Raw genomic sequence first — 22,833 nt, forward strand, 5'->3', positions numbered from 1 at the left:
AAGAAATTTCCCCTCGGGGATTAATAAAGTGTATAAAATCAAAAATCAAAAAAATAAAATCTCGTAGTTTGCGTTAACGCCGGCATGTTGTGTTTTTAGTTACAGTGGCCTATAAATGAGTTTGTAATGCGGCTATAGCAATAATTACAGTAATTACAATGACTGACTCTGAATGGGGTCAAGGTTGTTGTACTGTGAGTCCTTGTGTTTCTCACCGTTTCTACATGGTGCAGAAGGCGTATGCATTAGCAGAGCAGACAGAGACCAGCACACCGTCACCGTAGTTACCTGTGTGAAATGCAGGAAATAGACTTGAAGTATAAAAACCACTTCAACACCGTTAAACTGCGTGCACAGACTGCAGCTGTGATTAGAATAGGAGGGTGTGTGTTTTGTCAGACACCTTAGACGGAGTAAAAATATGCAGCCAAACACTTCTATGTTAAAACAATGTCAGAGTTTACACATTTCGGGGTGTTCTGCTGAAAAGAAGCTTTAGTTACCAGCCTGAAGACTGTTAAACATCGGTCCCAAAAGTAGCCAAGTCACAAAGTTGTTCAAGTTAGTAGGAAATGAAAACGGTATGACCTGTATGAACTTATAGTAAATTGGGGTCATCTGTGGGTGTTTGTTTTTGGCTCCACCAACTTTTTAGGTGAACTGTGTTGTAAACTGCTCAATGCTCCTGCAGCTTCTCAGTAACTTTGTCTTTGGTTTGGTTGTTATATGGACTGACTAATATGGATCAGTATAGCTCTTCTCTTCCTTTTTAGTTTTAACAACAAAGGATTAATACAAGTAGCACAAGTAAAATGGTAAATTTAGTTTTGATGTTTTCACTGCATGTTTATCTGCGGGCATGTTTTTGCTGCACCTGCAGTAGATCCTCCTGTTAGTTGTCGTGACTGAACCTTCCATTTAACCTTAAATAAAAACACACATCGACAGTCTCTGACAGCTGAGTCCCCCAGACCAATTATTTCATTATTTATTGTTTTTACCTACAACTCTGTCTACAAAATACTGTAACTTAGACAGAGAGACACTTGATGGTTTACCACAGAATTGGTTTTCTTTTGTCTGTCATTCCCAAAGAGATCTAAAGTAAGAAAGGATTTTTGTCATCGTTGCTGTTCACATTGTTGTTGCAGGCTTGTAGATGTCAGACAACAGTTTGGAGTTCTCCAGCTGCTTGTGCACTTGTGTTTGAGTCATCTATCAGATTCAACAACACAGCCCATATTATTGTCTGCTTTAATATTCATCTTTAGCTTCCACTTGTGGTTACTGCTTCTCAAATGTGAGCTTCAGAAAGAAGTTCAGAAAACATTAGCAATGTAAACAGTTTCACTGTGATGGACATTATTAATTCTGGTATCACAATAGTTCATGTCAGCTCTAAATGCATCAGTGCCAGACACACGAGCATCATTTAAGACAGAGGTTGATAGTTTTGCTGTAAAATAAGCTACCAAAAATGTTCCCAAATCATAACAACACTTCAAATAAACTAATCTAAACTGTTTTAGAAGAAAATGCAAGACACAAGAAATAAGCTAAATATACATAAATATACATAAAACCTGACATTTTGAAACGAGATAGAACAAATCCATCATAATGCCTACGGCTCCTTGAGCTTAGGTGTTGTGTTTATACAGTGCTTCAAATCAGCTTGTTGCTTTCAAGTTCTGTTTTGAATTTTAATGCTTCTGCCTTTCAGTAATGTGCAGTGCAGCATCATAATCTGATCCAACACTTGAGGAGGGAGTACAGACATTTCAAGAATCAGAACAAAACCTATAAGGAGAGATACGGGATGACACTGTCCTAATAGTGAATGTAGAGAAATCACTGATGCATTCAAAGGATATCAAAACTACCTTACATAATAGTAAACTATATTTGTACCATAAAAGTCCTTCAGCAACCATTTTTTTGTCAATAGGCTCTTGTGATGAATTGTTACAGTTAAGTAAAAATCAAACACTCAAAAGCCTCAATAAGTACTCGGCTTGTAGAAATGTTTTCATTGTGTTTCATTGGAAAATAAAAGTTGAAACATTTTTTTTAAAGTGTAATTAGAGCTTTTAGTGTATTTTACTTTTACAGTTTCACACCTGAAAGAGAATCCAGCAGCTGTTTGACAGATGTTTTTGAGGTTGTGAGTGGAGGGTCAGGTCAGGGCTCAGTGCTTTATAGAGATATTAGCCAAGGTACACTCTTTTAATGATGTCATCTTGTTGTTCCCTCTTCCTCTGATTGAATGACATGAGTGGAGAATTAGCAGCACCGACTCTTTTACTTAACCTCTAATAACCCACCAACCACATTTCAAGAAAAATGTTTTCCATTAACATCCTGGATTTAGTTGCAAAGTCAAACACCGCAGCACAACTATGGGCATATTTTGGTTTTAAGCCAATCACTGGCATCAAATGAACACAAAAGACCATTCAAATCCATGACCACAATTATTTGTATGACGATTAGTCGTGATTGTGACAGCCCTCGTTGCAGGCAACACAGCAGCCAAGAAAACGTACAGTTTACCACAAAGAACATTTATCTCGCTGTACTTGTTCCTGAAGCTTTTAAAACCAAACAAAAACCACTATGATAATTAACTTCACTTTAATTGAATAATCTATTCTTCTTCCTTCCAATCTTCCTTCTGACTCCCAACTCTCAAAACTAAAAGTCCTTTTTGTCTGAGATCCAGAATGCTCAAGTCCAAAATGTCCTCCACATGGGAGCTTCCCATCAGTTGTTCGTCTCAGCAGCAGTCTGGTCTGCAGCTCATCCAAGGAAAAGTTTGACTTTGTTTATTATCCAGTTAACTGTGCACAGCATGTTGAATGGATTTCAGTGTTGTAAAGAAACTTCAGAGTCACTATTTTATGATGGAATTATTGTAATTTGTTTTTCCTCATTTTCATTATTGAAAACGAAGTTGTGATTTACAGTAAAAGCACCCTATCTAAAGGTGGCATGTTGTCATTTTATTGAATACTGTCAGTAAATGGGGTGGTTCATTCAGTTGTTAGCCGTTCACTATTACTTTATGTTAATGTATCTAGAAGTTTGGTGTGTTGTCAGGTGCTGCTGCAGTTTATCTGGCACATGAAGTTGAATTAACATCTCCAAACATGTTTTATGCGAATCATTTCAAAATGCAAATTACAGTTTGGAATAGTTCTGTGGTAACAGTGTTGTGCATTATCAGTTCCATGGTTTGTGGTTCATTGGAAAGATTCAATTAAACTGTAAACAAGCTGATATTTCTTACATGACAGTTTTATTGAATGATCAGGTCCCTTTTTTTAATTTTTTTTTATCTCAACCACTCGTCCGTTTTAACTTACAAGTTTTCTCTTCTCAATATACACAAAATGTCCTTCAGTATGTCCTTCCTCTTAATGAGGATCAAAGTTAAATCAGATGACAACGGTGGTTTACTCGTGCTCACAAAAAGAATATGAAATAACATTTTAACTTGACAATCAGATAAAATGCACGTTTCAAATGACATTGAATTGACAGTCATCTATCATCTATCACAAACATCTGTCACTATTCAGGGGTTTTGAGTTCCAGTAGCAGCCTATTCAAGCGCCGATATTTTTCTTTTGAAGGCCTATTTGCTTAATACAGCAGCATTACTCTCGTGCGGATCCTCTCTTCATTGGTACTGTGGACTAACGTCATGCGTTGGAGACATTCAGTTTGCAACAGAGAAGTGGAGAAGAGCCTGTTGAATAGTCCTCTCATGCTAGTTTCTACCCGTGTCTAGCGTCTGATGGTCGAGCTGAATGGTGGAGTTGTCGTCAGTCTGAGAAGAGGGCAATAAGTCAGGGTGACGTGCATCCATATAAACTGTGTCAGAGATTCAGTCTCCATACCTCGCTTTACAAAAGCTTCAAAGAGTCTGAAGTAGATCATCATTTGTCTGACCTTGGATGATTGCATGTTAACCTTTAATAATAATAAAGTAGGGCTAACATACGGCTGATTGGTCTGAAACACTATGAAATGTGGCACAAAGTTATATGAGACCAATAAAAACAGATTAGTTTAAGCACCCGGTGGCTTTTTTTTTAAAAGAACATTTTATTCTATACAACACTTAAACTGTTTACAAGCACATTTGTGGTTCGACCGTAGATCTCTTGATCTTTCATGTATCTATTTATCCCTTCATACAGATTTTCTGCTGTGTTGGATTTTTAATACTTTTCATTTAGTTTTCATCAGATATTTCACATGTATCTTGGTGATTACCCACCCAACCCGCCATTAAAAAAAACAAAAAAACAAAAAAAACGATCTAAGTGTAAGTTGCCATGTTCTTGAAGACACTTCTGTTATTTGTGTGTGCAAAAAGCTGCTCCAGCTGTTTGGGATCCTGCGGCATAAATTGTGATGGTGGAAATGAGCACCATCTCAATAGTATTTAGACTTTTTTTTATATGTTCTTTACATGATTCAATTAAATTCAATTAAATTTTATTTATATAGCGCCAAATCACAACAGAGGTTATTTCATGGCACTTAACACATTAAAAGCAAGACTTTCATGATGTTATGGATATGGTTCATTTTGTATTTTATTGTCTGAATAGACAGAATAATAAAGACCAACTGAAGAATGTCTGTCAATTGAAGATACATTTCATAATTTGAAAGGGATCTTTATGATTTTCTTCCTGCCACGACCGTTTGCCCAGTTGAAGCTTGGACTGTGTCCCCAGCCTGCTCTGTTTATTGGCTGTGTATGAAGGACTTTTCAAGGTATTTCTCTTCCTTCTGCTTAATGTGCACTGGGACGGTCTCACTGTGGCCCTAAATAGAAATGTACAGCTGGTGGAAGTAGTTCTCGAGTCAAATGTACTAATTCAAACTCCAACCTGACGAGAGAGTTTCTGTATTAATGACAATTTATAAAACAATATATCACATGAATTGTATGCTCCGTCACTATTTAACACTTTCTCACAGCTGAATATTTGTCTTTCTATCCTTAAATATCTTTTTATCAGGATGAAGGAGTTTCTTCCTCCAAGTTAAACGGCCTATAAACTCTTTAATTCTGCCCACTGCTGTCAGCCTTTTTGCTGCATGGTTGTGGTCATCCTGGTTTAGGGAAGGTATTTTTTTTTGTTTTTGAAGGCATGTTTTGCAAAATGTTATATTCATTATTTCTGTACTTGTATACCTTTTTTGTTTATATTTTAAGTTTTCTTTTCTATTTATTAAAAATCATTGTTTTTAATCAGCACAGCTGGTAGTTCAGGGATATTAAACTTTTTTTTTTTTTTACTGTAGTTGTACTGCATGTAACAATAAAGTACCTTGTTCCTAGATTATTGTTATTTATTCGATGTCACTTAACTCTAAAACGTAAATGTGTGTCAAGATAAGCTGCTCGCCCAAAACACCTAAAGCTTTGTTATTTTGAAAAAGGACTCTCCCCAAACTGTGTGAACGTTTTTGGTTTCATGTTGGGTATGGAGATTAAAAACCTCATTGCTGTACTTTATGAAAAAGAAAACGCACACAAAACACATTTTGACTAGTATGAACTTCGGGCACGCCTCCTACAGTCGCCGTCTCTATTGTCTTGTGTTTATGAATCTACGTTTGATTAGAGCCAGCAAGGACATCCCAATTCATACCAAGCTTACTTAGTTCATTGTGCAACGATTGAAGCATAGTATCTATGTGTGCGTCAAAGTGTGTGTTTGAACACTGATGATTAGTGTTCTCAGTGACTGGATGGCTGATGGGGTTGATTTGTCCGACAGTGCTGTGTGTCAGGCAGGCTCAGCGTCCGCACTGGAGAACATGAGCGAAGGAGCAGATAATTGATAGTGACAAGGCGCTCCCAGCCTTAATTGCTGCTGGTGAATTAGATTACCTTTTCAAAGTGCCTTCATTAGCAGAGGGAGAGCCGTACCAATGGTCCCCTGATTGGCCTCATATTGTTTTGCTGTGAACCTGCTCTGGCAGGGCGTGTGTGTGTGTGTGTGTGTGTGTGTGGGGGGGGGGGGGGGGCGGGCGGGTGCAGGCATTTATTTTGGTTGGTTTGAAGTTGCTCAATATTTCTCACATTTGTGACACATCAGTATCACATTTAGCAGGAAGTGTCGGTCTGTTTTTACGGGTCATTGGGCTGCTTTTCTCGGTTTAAAGGATTAGTCCACCCAAATTACAAAGAAACATTCTCTCCTACTGACTTCTAGAAAGTAAGATAGTTTGATTTTATTTGCCCAGATTTTACAATTTGTGCCTCTGAGTTTTCTGTTACCACCCTATTCACAAGGGATAAGTGGATAATTTATTTTCAGAAATAATCTTTTGATTCCTACAGAGGAAATTATACCTATGAAATCTGTTAACAGTACGGTCATAGTGTGAAACAGTTTGGGCTCAGGAGAAGAATGACACGCTTAGGAGGCTTTATTATTTTTGCCTGAAACAAAATTGGTCACGGGTGTAAATCTGAGACCTGAATCCTCTGACATGTGTCTTTAAAACCTAACCTGACTGAACCCTGCTAGTTCTGACAAATTTAAGAAAGAAGCCCAACCTCACAGCCCAAGCTACAGTGATGTGAAAAAGTGTTTTCCCCCTTCCTGATTTCTTATTTTTTGCATGTTTCAGATCATCAAACAAATTTAAATATTAGTCAAAGATAACACAAGTAAAAACAAAATGCAGTTTTTAAATGAAGGTTTTTATTATTAAGGGAGAAAAACAATCCAAACCCACATGGCCCTGTAGGAAAAAGTGTTTGCCCCCTAAACCTAATAACTGGTTGGGCCACCCTTAGCAGCAACAACTGCAATCAAGCGTTTGCGATAACTTGCAATGAGTATTTTCCAGCTGTGGAGGAATTTTGACCCACTCATCTTTACAGAGTTGTTGTAATTCAGCCACATTGGAGGGTTTTCCAGCACCAACCTCCTTTTTAAGGTCATGCCACAGCATCTCAATAGGATTCAGGTCAGGACTTTGACTAGGCCACTCCAAAGTCTTCATTTTGTTTTTCTTCATCCATTCAGAGGTGGACTTGCTGGTGTGTTTCGGATCATCGTCCTGCTGCAGAACCCAAGTTGGCTTCAGCTTGAGGTCACGAACAGACGGCCGGACGTTCTCCTTCAGGATTTTTTGGTAGACAGAAGAATTCATGGTTCCATTTATCACAGCAAGTCTTCCAGGTCCTGAAGCAGCAGAACAGCCCCAGACCATCACACTACCACCACCATATTTTACTGTTGGTGTGATGTTCTTGTTCTGAAATGTGGTGTTACTTTTACACCAGATGTAACGGGACACACACCTTCCAAAAAGTTCAACTTTTGTCTCGTCAGTCCACAGAGTATTTTCCCAAAAGTCTTGGGGATCATCAATATGTTTTCTGGCAAAAATGAGATGAGCCTTAATGTTCTTTTTGCTCAGCGGTGGTTTTGGTCTTGGAAATCTGCCATGCAGCCATTTTTGCCCAGTTTCTTTCTTATGGTGGAGTCATGAACACTGACCTGAACTGAGGCAAGTGAGGCCTGCAGTTCTTTGGATGTTGTTGTGGGGTCTTTTGTGACCTCTCAGATGAGTCGTCGCTGCTCTCTTGGGGTAATTTTGGTCGGCCGGCCACTCCTGGAAGGTTCACCAGTGCTCCATGTTTTCTCCATTTGTGGATAATGGTTCTCACTGTGGTTTGCTGGAGTCCCAAAGCTTTAGAAATGTCTTTATAACCTTTTCCAGACTGATAGATCTCAATTACCTTCTTTCTCATTTGTTCCTGAATTTCTTTGGATCTCGGCATGATGTCTATCTTTTGAGGATCTTTTGGTCGACTTCACTTTGTCAGGCAGGTCCTATTGAAGTGATTTCTTGATTGAGAACAGGTGTGGCAGTAATCAGGCCTGGGTGTGGCTCGAGAAATTGAACTCAGGTGTGATAAACCACAGTTATGTTTTAACAGGAGGGGGCAAACACTTTTTCACACAGGGCCATGTGGGTTTGGATTGTTTTTCTCCCTTAATAATAAAAACCTTCATTTAAAAACTGCATTTTGTGTTTACTTGCGTTATCTTTGACTAATATTTAAATTTGTTTGATGATCTGAAACATTTAAGTGTGACAGACATGCAAAAAAATTGGAAATCAAGGAGGGGGCAAACACTTTTCACACCACTGTATATGCAGCCTAATGCAATGCATTGGCTGTTGTTGGTCTCTTTTGCTCTTCTAATTGAGCACTTTTTATCCACTTACAACAAAAGAGACACATGGACACAGACAGTCGGCACTTACCAACAGAGAAACGGCTAGATTTCAAAAAACAATTCCTCCACAATCAGACCTGAGCTTAAAAAAAGGCACCAGAACTTTAGGTCTAACCACTTTCTGTCAATGTACAGCACAGAAATGGCAAACGTTTATCAACAGATGAAAGATAATAACGTACTGGTTAGAAGTAGCTGGTGGAAACCATCCCGGAGGCGTGGACAGGACACCTCCGAGAGCAGCTCCCTGTCCACTCAGTCACAGCATCAGCACCACAGAGTGCCACGATGCTCAGTCTCCTCACTTTCTGGAAAGACTTTTTGTTTGTAACTTTTGAATTCTGAGATTTTATTTATTTTTTCATAATTTTGGTGAATCAAACCTTGTTTTGAGCTTTGACCTCTATCATATTTCCAATGGGGCAGGAAGGAAGAAGATCTTGGAATGTTTGTTTAGAATCTCGTGTACTTATTTTAACATTGTAATGCTCCATTTATATTTCAGTACATCTACTCTTTCCATCTTTACTCTAAACTTGTTACATTTCTGGCTTTTAGGGGATTTTATTCTTTATAAGACATTTCAGCAAATTCCAGTAAAACCTAAACCACCAAAACAAAACCAGAGACTGCAACAATCATGGGTCTATTGTTCCTAACATTTACTGTGAGGATGACAGGAAGTGCTTGAAGAATAGCAATGAGTTTCATAACATTATGATAAATGCCATTAATACTGATGCATCAGTGTGTCAGCAGCGATTCACTGCTGTAGATGTTTGAGGTGGAGCTAATTTTAAGACATTATTTACAGTTGTGTAGCTGAATCCAGTGGTTCACAACCTGGGGGTCAGGCCCCCTCCAAGGGGTCAGTAGTTTAATGTGCGGGGTCATGAGATAATCTGTTGGAGAGGAGAAGAAAAGATGAAGAAAAAAACTTCTGTTACACACATCTCTTTATTTTTCTTGTAAACTATTTGATAATGCACTGCGAAGTTATTTAAATGAAAGCAACTGAGAATTTTCGATGAGAAATGTCTCTTTAGTTGAACTGGTAACAGTTTACAGACATCTGAAGCGTATCCTGGCTGACTTTGGGTGAAGGCAGGTTACACCCTGGACAGGTCACCAGTCCATCACAGGACCAACACAGAAGGACAGACAACCGCTCAAACTCACCTTCACACCTTTGGGAAATCAACTTGGTACGCATGTCTTTGGACTGTGGAAGGAAAACCTGAGAAAACCCATACAGACACAGGAGGAACATGCAAACTCCACACAGAGAACTACTGCACCACTGTGCCTCCCTACTTAAGTACAGTACTTGTGTAAATTCTCGGTTACATTCCACCACTGCTCTTCTCCCACTCTGAGATCAAAGATTGAGGTTCATTAGATTAGCTCAGATTAGATTAGATTAGATTAGACTTTATTAATCCCACAGTGGGGAAATGTAGTATGTGCTTTTGGTTTGGAGTCTGAAAACCTCATTTGTACAGTCAAAGAGAAGTCCCCACCAAGCTGCTGCCCATATAAAAATAAACACCCTAAAAGCTAAAAGATGACATAGACTGGATTTTGCTGAAAGCAAGCAGAGAAACGGAAGAAGAGTTATTACTCATGCAGGGACAGTGACTCTGCATCCCCTTAAAAACTGTTTCTTCTCAAGCCCAAACATTCTCCTGTCTTTATTCCCTCCAGCACCAGTTTCAGCTTCAGCCGTCCCTCCTCATCCCATTTCCATATCTGTCTCCACTCACTGCTCCATCTCCAGCCCCCGAGTACCCCCCATCCCCAAAAACACACCGGCATCCCCATCTCTGTCTAATGCTTCATTCCCACCCCTGCCAGCCTGCAGCCCCCTGCCGAGTTAAATGGAGTGTACCGGCGTCGGGGGAGTCACGTGTGCTCAGTTCAGCTCAGCTGGCCTGCCAGCGTTCTAAACTTAGTGTGTGATTATTGTCAGAGGCAGACTCCTCCACCCAGGACGTCTGTGCTGATGGGTACTATGTCACTGGGTACATCCAGCCATGGAGGGAGGGATGAGAGAGCAAAGGAGGGACAGAAAGCGAGGAGAGAAATATTGTTGGTAGGGGAGATGGAGAAAGGACGGAAAAAGATAGAGGAAGGCGAACGAGCAGGAGAGCGAATCATCAACGAAAGGAAAAAGCCAAGCTGAGCAAGGAAAGACTGTACACCTATCGCAGCAGACAAAGACAAGGGAAGAAACACAGGGAGTGATACAAAGAGGGAGAAGCAGAAGAATAATGTGTCGGGAGAAGAAAGAGAGGCAGCTGGGAAATCAGCAGAGGAGAGAAAAAGATCTAGAGACGGGAGGGTGGATGGAAAAGAAAGGCAAGGAGAGAAATTAGAGAGAATTTTTTTTTCAAGCGAGTGATGTGTGCTGTGATTGTTTTCTCTCTCTCTCTTCCTCTCTCTCTGTCTCTCTCTAAACGGTCGGGATGTGGCCTGTATCTGCCGGCAAGAAGGAACTCAATTTGGGACAATTTACTCAGCAGTCTCAGCCCTGATGCACCTCAGGGACAGAGAATAGAGAGAATGAAAGTGAAGGAAGATAGAATCAGCAAGCCACACACACACACATACATGCACACACACAACGTGCGCCTTGCACACAATTGCCGGCGACTAGATTTCACTTAGTTAGTTCTAACTCTCCCAGGCGGTCAATACGATTGAGTTTATAAGGCTTGGAAATGAAAAGCCCAGGATAAGGTTAGATAAACTGTGTGCTATTTGATTTCGGCCCACCTCTTTCAGAAAAACCCACACAAGACAGATGGCCGGAGGGGATACACTGAAATCATGTTGTGCAAAGGGTCATGTGTGTGATTAAGCTTGAATACGTTATGAGTTTTGACCCTCCCTCTGTACCTGCATGGCTTTCTCTGTATTGATGAATACACTTCTACTTTTCTAAATGCACCTTGTTGCATTCTTATCTTTCCCTGAAGTTTAGAGGGTGCTGTATTTCAACAAATTGTAGAACAAAATGCGGTCAACTAAGCAAATATTTCGTCAAACCTGTGTGTCCTGTAACATTTTGTGTCCTGAAGGTTTATGGGTTTTATAACCTGATCACAAATTGTGTTTCCATGCTGGCAGGTTGGCAGCCTGGAGCGTATTTACACCCTGAGAGACAGCAGGGGGCGCCCTGACAGAGCCACCTTTGAGGACAGGCTTGCTACTGCAGCAGGGGTAAGTGCTTTTAACTGGTCCAATAAATAAACACTCTGCAGAATAAAATACTCCTTGAAGTGGAGGATGTAGAAAGTGGACAAAGAAATCACTGCGGATATTTTTTTTCTTTGGTCTGACTTGCACTGTCTGTGTAACTCAGCGGGAAATAGATTTGTAACTACAACAAATCAGTGTGTTCAGCTACTTACATGTTTGATACATTTAACACGGCCATGTCAAAGTGAATTCACACCCTGGTATCAGTTCTGATTTTACACAGCATGTATATGCAAATGGAGCTCATTGGCTGGTTTTGCTGTGTTAATCAGGGTCTATTCTTGATTAGGGAGAAGGATGAAAAAAAAAAAAAAAAAAAAAGTAAGCCGAGGCATGTGGTGAGAAATGGCTAAAAGTTGTTTACCTTGCTTGTGTCGCTCGTGTGCCTTTTCCACCCAACATCACTCGTGCCCCCCACCCCGCCGCCGCCACCTTCAGCCAGCCTTTCTAACATCACCCTCAGAGCACACAATGCAGCCTCCTCATCGGGCTTCCGTTACCAGGGAAACCGTCACCCACGGAGACCTCCCATGACAGCACAGGGTGAGGGAGGCGGGATGAGAGGAAGGGTCGGAGATGTGGCTTTGGTCCTGTCCGTTCTCCAGGGTGTACCAGACCTCTGGCCCTTCACCAACACACTGCCCCTTCAATCACACACAGACACACACACACACAGACACACAGACACACACACACACACACACACACGCGCACGCACGCACGCACGCACACACACACACACACACACACACACACACACACACACCCGCACCAAGATAAATAAATGGACAGAAAATAAAAGTAAGAGAAGAATTCCAAACTTTGGATTCAGAGTTATCACATGAATCAGTGTGCGTGTGATTAATTGAAGTAATTTATGCGCAATCTCCAGTGACTCCATGTATGGTTCATGATTTCATTAAACTGTAACTTTAATTACTTTTCTACCATCGTAACTTAAGGTGAAAACGAATTTGCACCCCCAAACTGTCCCACATTTCATAATGAGTCTTGCTTTTAATGGATTGCACAAATAATGTTCTGGGATAATGAACAATTGTGTATTTCAACTTTGCTTCTCCCGACCAGCTGCTGTTCCATCCGTAAATGTCTTCACATTAAAATCTGTTTGTTGGCTTTGCTATTTTATAAGAACTAATCTTTTTGTAACCTTAAGGCAAGAAAAATACCTCCAATATCACTTATTTTTCTTTATTTACCAATCAAACTTATGGAATCTATTTTAATTGTGTTTTTAAGCTGAAGAGAGTTAATGTTGTTGTAGATTTATGGAAGGCATCTTTATGTTGGGTTATGTGTTGTCAAACCTAATTACAGTGTGCTGCTACAGTATTTGGCCCTCTGCCAAAGCCTTAGCTGTGCTTCATCCTCCCACCTCTGACCAGGCCGCTGTCTATACAAACCTTTGCATCACACACTTTACTTTGTACTACATGGCAGGTGGAGTCCATTACACATCTCACACAACATAGTGTTTAATGGACTGCAAGGTTGAGGCAGAGTTATCTTTATGTTAGCTTCATGTTGCTTAAACTGACCTCTGAGGTTACAAATATTTTTAGTTAAAGAAACATGACAAAATACCATTTTAAAGATCACATATAGGTTTAGTGTCACTGGTGCATTGTTGTGCAGCAAAAGCATTGTGAGGCTGTGTTGTCATGCATTAGATCTACTCCACTCATGAGGTAGAACAAAAGCAAGTTTTGTTTTTGCTGTTTGTTGCTAGTTCTCCGTGATGTTTTAAAATAAAAGACTTTGTTTAAAGTTTCTCCTCTTAAAATCCTGTCTTTGGAGCATCAGGACAGGAAGTCCAGGTTACGTTCTTCAAAGCTTCATCGAACTGCCAGAACACCAACATCACAAACATCCTGAGATTTAAACTGCCATCAAAAATCACTTTTGATAGTAATGATGCCAAAAGTGGATGAACGTCTAGCTTACATGTTCTGAATAGAACATCAAACAACAACTTCCCTGATTGTAAATTTGATCTTTCTTAGTGCAGAAGTCCTGTTGAAATATGCAGTGTTTCAAAAATTATTGTATAAATGAGGATTTCATTTGATTTTGATGCTAATTAATTAAAATATGGTCAACAGCAAAGACCTGATATTTCCAACCACAGAGTTTGCAGTAAAATAGTCCCATATAAAAGAGCTACAAACTAAGAACATGTTTCCTCCAAATCAGTGGCAGAGGGATTGTTTAGCTTTCAAAGAAAATAATTACCCAGTGTGGTAGCAAAGCATTTAGGATGATGATGTCTCAGTCTTCACTGATGAATGATTTCAGTATGTTTGGACATTGTGCATCAATCAATGTATTTTGTTGTTGTTGAAAATAGAACACTCTTCTGTCGTTTGTTGGCGTAACCTTACTCGTTTATGTGGCTCTCATGTTTAATAATAATATATTATAATAGTTGTAACTATAATGTACTGGCAAGTATACACTACATGTGCTCGGTAAAAGAAGGTAAATATATAAAATACACCAGGTCCCACACCTGGTGTATTTTGCAACTGACTGGCACTGATGATGTGGAACCATGGCAACCAAATCATCATGCATTATGAAATATGAAAAATATAGTACATCACAGCTGTAGCAAACTATTGTCCAGTTCTCCATGAAGAAGAGACTTGAAAGTGAACGATTTCACTTGAAGTCATGAATAGGATTGTGTTCCATATCACAGGAAAAATGAACATCTTTCAGAAATTAGCATGATCTGCTGCAGCTGCTGTAGCTGCAAGTAATTGGCTGAGTTAAAGCCGTCTATAGGAACGGGGCTGTCTGGCTCACATGTGCAGAGCTGCACCATAACAGCCTATTGTTTACAGCGTATACACACACACACACACACACACACACACACACACACACACACACACACACACACACACACACACACACACACACACACACACACACACACACACACACACACACACACACACACACACACACACACACACACACACACACACACACACACAGAGCGTGGAGGTCCATAGCGGTTTCTCAGAGGAGGAGGTTTTGCCACCTTGTAATCCCGGCCGAGGCAGCCCTCTGTCAGCAAGGCAACAATCAGCTGTTGTATTAATCACACAGCTAATGACATAATTAACAAGGCTGTGGAAAACAGCTCAACATAAACATGTGAGGGTTCAGAGACAACACCCAGATAAGGACATGATACACACACATTCCTTTCAAACAGCTATAGTGCACATAAATCACTGCTACAAAGCAAGAATAACACGCGTGCGCGCACACACACACACACACACACACACACACACACACACACACACACACACACACACACACACACACACACACACACACACACACACACACACACACACACACACACACACACACACACACACACACACACAGTGACAAGATCATCTTTGGCTTTTCTCTCTGTACATTGTTTACTTGAAACCCTGCCTCCCCTCAATGACTCTCCTCCTAACTGTCTTAACTACCGTACCTCTTGCAGTTTCATTCTCAAACACAGACATGTCTCTGACTGAACTCCACACTGACCTTTTAGAAAATGTATCAGGTACTAACCCCCTGCCAGCTTCTGACATACACACATTGGTCCCTGCTGCTGCACTACACACTTTATACACACACAGAAAACCACTGCTCGCAGTTTGTTCCAGTCTTTTGACATCCTGGTTTGTAAATGTTTTTTATTCTCTGTTTTAATGTCTGTCTACTTCATCCAAGCTGCAGATGCACTTTATTGATACCACCTCTCAAGCTGACAGCAACAAGGCTCTCGGCACAAAGAGGAGACATATGCAGCACAGCCAATGTGATGGTTTCAATGTTTAAAACTCATAACTGATCAAACTAATATAAGGAGAAACTTTTTTTTCCAGAGAGAAATATACTGTAAGAAATGAAGGTCAGGTCAGCTTTTAAAATGGATTAAATAAAATAAAACCTTTGCTTTGCAACCAGTCAAACAACCAGACACGCTCCACCTCATTTAGAGCTACCTAACCAGTGTAAAGCTGTAATCTTACACTCATACAGTTGCAGCTAAATTGAGCTGAACAGCCCACCTTTTTAATGTGTGGAATTTATTCAATGTGTCGTGCTCACAAAATAGTGTCCCACAGCACCGAGGGATGCTCCAACTCCCTGTGTTTGGACATGCAGTAGAAGTCAGAACATGAAATCTGATCAACCCCAAATATAACATACTGTAAAAGAGGAGATTGTTGTTGAGCCAGCGTCTTTTGTTGCACATGGTTTTAAATGTTGTGGCTAATCTAAAATATATTTGCCAGTGCTGCTTTGCACGTGCAAGTCTTCCCTTATATGTGCCATCATAGACTCACACTCACTCCCATGGTGCATTTCCCATGGTGCATTTCAACGTGCTGATCTTTGCATCATTAACTGTTGTATGCCATTCTACTGATATGTTGCTGACATAGTTAAGTCCAGAAATAGGTTCGACTTGCATGTCGACATGAGACTGATTCATCCAAATGTCCTCCTGCAAATCTGGTGGAAACGGTGCCCATTTTAGATCACGATGTCAAGAGTTTACTTGTGTTTTTAAGGGTAAAAGGGTGGATCATTTTTCATATTGTCATATTGTTATTAAGTCCAAAGAAAAACCATGACATAAACCATTTTTTTCATGTGTCCCAGTTAGCCAATTTTACCAACATCACCTGTACCAAGACCCTGAGGCAACAGATTCTAATTCAGTCATCATTGAGCTTATTATTACCTGTGCTTTGTCCATATTCATTTTGTGAAAACCTACGTTTTACTATTCACTACAACATTTGCACAGTTTCCAATATTTCCCCACACACGTTAATCTGCTAAAAGACCCATTTTATCATTCTTTAATATGAATTAATTCTGGTTAATTGATTATGATGTGTTAGCAACTACATCTCTACTGTCTGATGTATTCACAATGATTTAGTAGGTTTGACAGAAGTTTAGAAAAATTGTTTAGGTGTGCAATGTGCACTGTAAGGTTAATTTATGGTAAATGTTGTTATTTGAGAACCGCCTCAAAATGGCCATGAAGGAAACTTCGGAGATTTGTTTGTGTGTTTGAAAATGTGTAAAAGACACAATATTACTTTAAAAATGCAACTCTCTCTGACACCAACATCATTTAGGCTTATTCAGTCATTAACCATTTTAAATTTATTTGATTTGCTTGGTTCCATCTTGATCCTTGAGATTCCCTCCCTCCCTCCCTCCACACAGGACAGAAAAAACATTTGAATTTCCCCTCAATGTTTCCTCACTGTTGAGGCGTTTGTGTTTTTTTCCACTCATTTTTTCTTTTTTTTTTTTCTTTTTTTTTTTAAGACTCCAGTCACATCCGCAATCCCGTGGCCCTATAAGGAGCTTTCACGCTTTTTGGTTTGCTTTAGATGTTTAATACCCCTCTCTTTTGTGTCAGGGAGCCGGAGAGGCGTTAAGAAGCGCTGATAAACCCCACTTAGATCCCTTCCTGGCCCGTCACCCTGGCCTGCCGGGCCGCTTTAGCAGGGAACTGATCTGTGACGGCCTGCCACTCAAACTGAGCACTTCTGAAGGCTGACACAATGGAGTGAGCAACACACCAGAGGGTCTGGAGGGGGGAGGGGAGGTGGGAGAGGGAGAGGAGGCCAAGAGGTGCCCTAAAAGAAAGCTAGAGGAGGGGCTAGGGTGTATCTCGCTGTTATCTATTTCCCCTCTTTCAGTTTCTGCAGCTCCCCCCTCCCTCCCCGCACTGCTCGCCACTGTAGAGCTCACACGCTTTCACTGTTCGTCTTCTAGTCAGCGGAAACACACACACACACACACACACACACACACACACACACACACACACACACACACACACACACACACACACACACACACACACACACACACACACACACACACACACACACACACACACACACAAACAAACACAAACCCCTCTCCTCTGTCATTTTTCTCTCTGCGATCTGGGCTATCAGTCTGGCAGCTAGAGATGAGAGATTGAATGAAGAGGCAGAGAGTTGGCGGGCGGGGCGGAAGGGTTGAGGACCAGATAGGAATCAGCGATGCGGGGTCTGGTGACGGCGGGTCATGTGGTCAGTGAATACACTGCTGCGTGGCATTATGGGTCCGGCCAGGGCCAGGCCATGGCCAATGGAGCATCAGGAGGCACAGCGGGGAGATTGACAGACAGAGGGAGGGGTTGTGGTGGTGGAGGAGGGACGTGGCCGCTGCTGCCATTGCCATCACTTTCCCATGGGGCCGTGGGTGGGTAGTGAAGCCCAAAATGTCAGCTCTGATATCGGTGCAGCTCGGCTCGGCTATCACACCGCTGCAGCTGCCTTCCATCCACCGAATCCACTCATTCATATGGAGACATGGGAGTATCACACACACACACACACACACACACACACACACACACACACACACACACACACACACACACACACACACACACACACACACACACACACACACACACACACACACACACACACACACACACACACACACACACACACACACACACACACTTTTCTTTCTGTGATTGCTCACCACCTTCCTCGTTCATTCAGTTCTTGTTCTATAGAGCCACATTCACTCACACACACACATTCTTCATGGGATGTCTTCAAATACGCATTCACACACTCGCTTTTTTTACTCCTTCCATCTTCCAGTCTTTCTTCTCCTCCTCCACACATTCACATTGTGCCTCCGTCAGTTCTACCTCAGCTGTTCAATCATGCAAGTGCGCCGCTGCTCTCTTTTTTCCCACTCACTGTTGGAAAACGATTTTTCCAGACAATCTTGTTTTTCATAGTCCTGTGCCTTTGTCTTTTTTCACTGATATCAAACCTTGTTCTCTCTGGATCTCTTAGCAAGGCTTTAATTTTGAAGGGATAAATGTCAGCCTCTTTTGTATTTGACGCTGAAGTTGCACCAACTTACTTTGTTTTGCGACATGTGTTGAGCGAACTTAAAGGAGAGTTGATTCATGATATAAGATTTTCTTTTTGGTGATATCATTTTTCAGTGTAGTTATACGTGAATGTTCTTTTACATTGTGTTCCTTTTGTTGTGTGTGTGTGTGTGTGTGTGTGTGTGTGTGTGTGTGTGTGTGTGTGTGCGCGCGCTGCTGCCTATGTGTCACAGTTGGATGATGAATGTGCTGACAGTAGAGGGGTCAGTGTCACAGACAGTGTGGTCAATTGCCCCTCGTCCCCTGAGTCTAACCTTGAGCAACACTCCCTAAAGAGTCTCAATCTGCCATTAAGGCCCACGCCTTACACACACACACACACACACACACACACACACACACACACACACACACACACACACACACACACACACACACACACACACACACACACACACACACACACACACACACACACACACACACACACACACACACACACACACACACACTCGCACTCATTCCCAAGTGAGCATGTGCCATTAGTAGCTGGCAGGGCCTGCTTTGACAGAGAGCGATTAGCTCCCTATCATGTGTATTGATCACCGTGTCCTGGCTGCTTCTCCAGAGGAGGAGCTGGAGGGGTTTAACAAGGCAGTTTAAACACACATGCACGCACGCACACACACACACACACACACACACACACACACACACACACACACACACACACACGCACGCATGCATGCATGCATATGCGCCTTAACATCCACTTTATCAGAGTATATTTTCTGTATATAGGCTACATGTCCATGGAAATTGTTCATTTAACCATTTCGTGGGTTTCATTTTTGGAGACCCGTGTGAATGGATTATGTTTAGAGACAGTTTTTCCAGCAGTCCCTGGGTACAATTGTCATCAATTTTGGGAAGATGACCTGAAACAATATCAAGCTAAGTGAGACTAAATAAGCAGAGCACTGTGTGAGAGGTGAGAAAGCTCTTGTGTTGGAGTGAAATAGCTATTTTACATTAAGCTCTCATGCATCTTCAGTAGTTTAACTATTTCAAGTTAAATCTGATCTGATGATTAACCAGGAATAGAAAATATTCGTATTTAGATTTTTCTATCTTAAATTTTGAGGGTTTGAATCTGTTACGAGTTCACTTCCTGTAACGGTGTGCACATACACGTGGACTGTGTACATTTCATCAGTTAATACATAACTATAGTACACCTTAAATAGTTGTTTTTTTTCTTCTAAAAAATATTGGTTTTATATGTATTTTTAAATTGAAACTTAACAAAGATGTGCTCACTGAAACTGTTGATTACATGTGACGAATGAAATCTCGCTCGACTGCACTGATTGGATCTCGCTGCCTCAAGAAACTGCATTTGTTTTGCAACAGAATGATGGTATTTGTGTGAATTTCCTGAAAGATCTCCCAAACACACATTAAAGATGTGTACATTGGATGCTCTACCTTAAATTATAATCTGTGATATTTATTTTCCTGAAAACAACGTCTAATCAATGAATTTGCAAATATTTTTCATTTCAGAGGTTAATCTGCTGCACACAAGATGCCTCGTACTTCACCATAAAGTCTATTGTCAGTGTCTGTGCGCTGCTGGTTTCCACATCACACTTGTGTAAATTGAATTGGACCAGGAATGGCTTCCAAACTATGTGTGATGTCACAAATCCTGCTCAAAGGCCCGCCTCTTAAAACCAGATTTTCAATGAGCACAGAGAAACGTTCCCTTTCTTCAGCAGATGAAGGTGAAAGCAGTCTTCTAAACTCTACACATTCATCTTCATTGTACACAGTGAAGCTCAAACATTCAACTGTGTAGAACAAGAGGGAAAACATGTTCAAGAGGAGAGGGACTTAAACAAATGTACATCTCTTTTGATATATATGATATTCAAGTACTGCTGCAGATGAACACCTTTTTTAAGATTTGAGGATTCTGTCTATACTGCCCTGTGATGCTTTACAGTATACTGTATATAATATAGTTTAAACTAATGACCATGTTCCTCTTGCTAATTCGAAATCTCCAAAATGTTTACACTAATACAAGTATTACACATCTTATATTAACATAAAATCAATATGCTCGGGCGGAGTATGCAGCGATCTGTACACGCATCACATCCTCTTCCTGTTTGAGGTCCTCCGTATTTAGTTTTGCACAGCGTTCTTAGCTTCAACAGCTGTCTTCTTTAGCCAGCTTCGACCAGCTCCTAGCGTTTGTTAATTGAGTCTAATTGAAGAACATGAAGGGGAAATAAAGCCAGCAGGCTTTCAGGACTTAAAAGACTGCAGCCGCCTCTCAATAGTATTTATTTTCAACCTCTTCCACTCTGATTTAAGTGTAAGAGGACAATAGTGGCCTGACAGTGATATGTGTGTGTGAGTGTTTGCGTGTGTTTTCTGTGATCTGTTGTTTGATTTACTGCGCCCACCTTCACAAGGATCAGCCTCTTATCAGATCAAAGCTGCAAGCAGCGGCCTATGAAAGAAATTGTGCGTGTGTGCGTGCATGTGTGCGGTGGAGGACAGAGGTGGAGGTGTGGCGGGGGTGTTTTTGTTGCTTTTAACCCAGGACAATGGGACTGCAAAGGAGAGAGCAAGCGACTACTCTTTGAACTAATGAAGAGGAAACCCTTTACTGTCCTCCATAAAGATACCCAACTCTGCCTGTGTTATGGATTTTCCCTCTTTTAAAGTAGAATCAAACACAGGAGAACAAAATATTTGATTTGCTCCGTGCCTCTCACTGTTTTGCTTTTATCCTCATAAATCCTCTATCCTGGACAAAATGGCCGACTAAGAGAACTTGCGCCTGAAGATTATTAGAGCTGTTGTACATGAGCATCTTTCGGGCGAGCCTCGATGTGGACACTAAACGCATCAAAGTGATTTGAATACGGATTGTTTTGTATTATTATTATTTTTTTTTATCATCGTAGTAAAGGACACCAAACAAAAAATTCCAATCTATAGCTGAGGTCTCTATTTTCGGGATCAACCTGAGTAATGTTGTTGTGATTTCCAGGTTCACTGGTTGCAGAGGCAACACAGTCATTACAGAGACAAACGGGTTCCTGTGCCAGAACTGGACCACAGTGCAGCTAACAGTAAGTCTTTTTTAATCTCCCCCCCCCCCTTTTTTTTTTTTTTTTTTTTTTTTTTAAATATAGATTTTTAGCAGCGCTTGATATTTAAAGAGCAACTTAACATCAGCTGAACATCTTGTTTTTGCTGACCTCCAGTGGTTTAAAACCTCCTTAAAACTCAGTATTTGCCTCTGATATTGACCATCCACGACTAAACAAATGTTAATCAGAGTTCAACTTCAGGGGTTAAATTCCTGTGGATCATGTGGATATGGTTTCATTCAGTTTGATTGACAGTGGCCTTGTTACATAATCATGCAGCCACAGAAGTAGTCATCAAGACAAATTTTAATTTTGTTTAACTGCGTAAATACAAACTACAGTCACGTATTTAAGGAAATATAAAGACAAACAAATGATATCATGATTACACACAAGAAGGCAGAAGTGTTTTTAAAAATGTAAATCATTTAAAAGACAGTTTACGGGTCTTTATATAAATAGTTGTGACATATTGTGTTTATTATGACCAGAATCTTACTGTAAAGCTCAAGTAGTAGAGATGAGTGATTTATTCTAACATTTAACCTCACTTTTTTTTTATGAGTCCTTTGCTGTCACACGCTGCAGTATGTTCAGTGGGAATCACTTCCACTTAACACAAATCTTTTATTTTCGGAGCAGTTTTCATGTCACAGCCAGTTTTAGCAGATTGTACCTACAGTTACAGAAATGAGGTGTATTCAGTCTCATTCTGTGTGTGTGTGTTGGGAAGTGGTGTCTCTGTTTGCAGGAGAGCGTACTGGCTCACGTCCTACTGCAGTGCTCTGCCTCTCTCTCTCTGTCTCTTTGTGTGTCACCATCCTCACAGCATCATTCAGCCTCTGCTCTGACATCATACAAGAGTGACAGAGAGAGAGAGAAAGATGGATGGTGGATGAATTCTGCAGCTGTGTTTATTCACATAAAGGAAAAAGACAAAAAACAACAATGCACCTCTACATCATGGCCAATGTCAACTTTTCAAATGTAATGTTTCTTGCAAGTATTGTCGTATTAAATATCTCAAATAGCTTCATTTTCATGTCAAACGCAGTTTATTTTCAGGCTGGAAAAGCCTCATTCTAAACTCCAATAAAGTGCAGGATACAAATATTAATACCAGTATGGA

General features: G+C 40.7%; 1 protein-coding gene across 1 annotated transcript in view; it reads left to right on the forward strand.

The window, feature by feature from the left end:
- Positions 1 to 22,833, forward strand: part of LOC138622960 (furin-like protease kpc-1) — a 185,976-nt gene that overhangs the window by 11,638 nt on the left and 151,505 nt on the right. The window contains exons 3-4 of the mRNA XM_069702155.1: positions 11,418 to 11,510; positions 21,602 to 21,683. Of these exons, the coding sequence (XP_069558256.1) occupies positions 11,418 to 11,510; positions 21,602 to 21,683 (175 nt within the window). The remainder of the gene's footprint in view (positions 1 to 11,417; positions 11,511 to 21,601; positions 21,684 to 22,833) is intronic.

This window comes from Brachyistius frenatus, unplaced genomic scaffold (assembly GCF_029030835.1).
Source record: "Brachyistius frenatus isolate BFR_SWC_R1_liver_20210118 unplaced genomic scaffold, ASM2903083v1 Contig_40, whole genome shotgun sequence".
NCBI lineage: Eukaryota > Metazoa > Chordata > Actinopteri > Embiotocidae > Brachyistius > Brachyistius frenatus.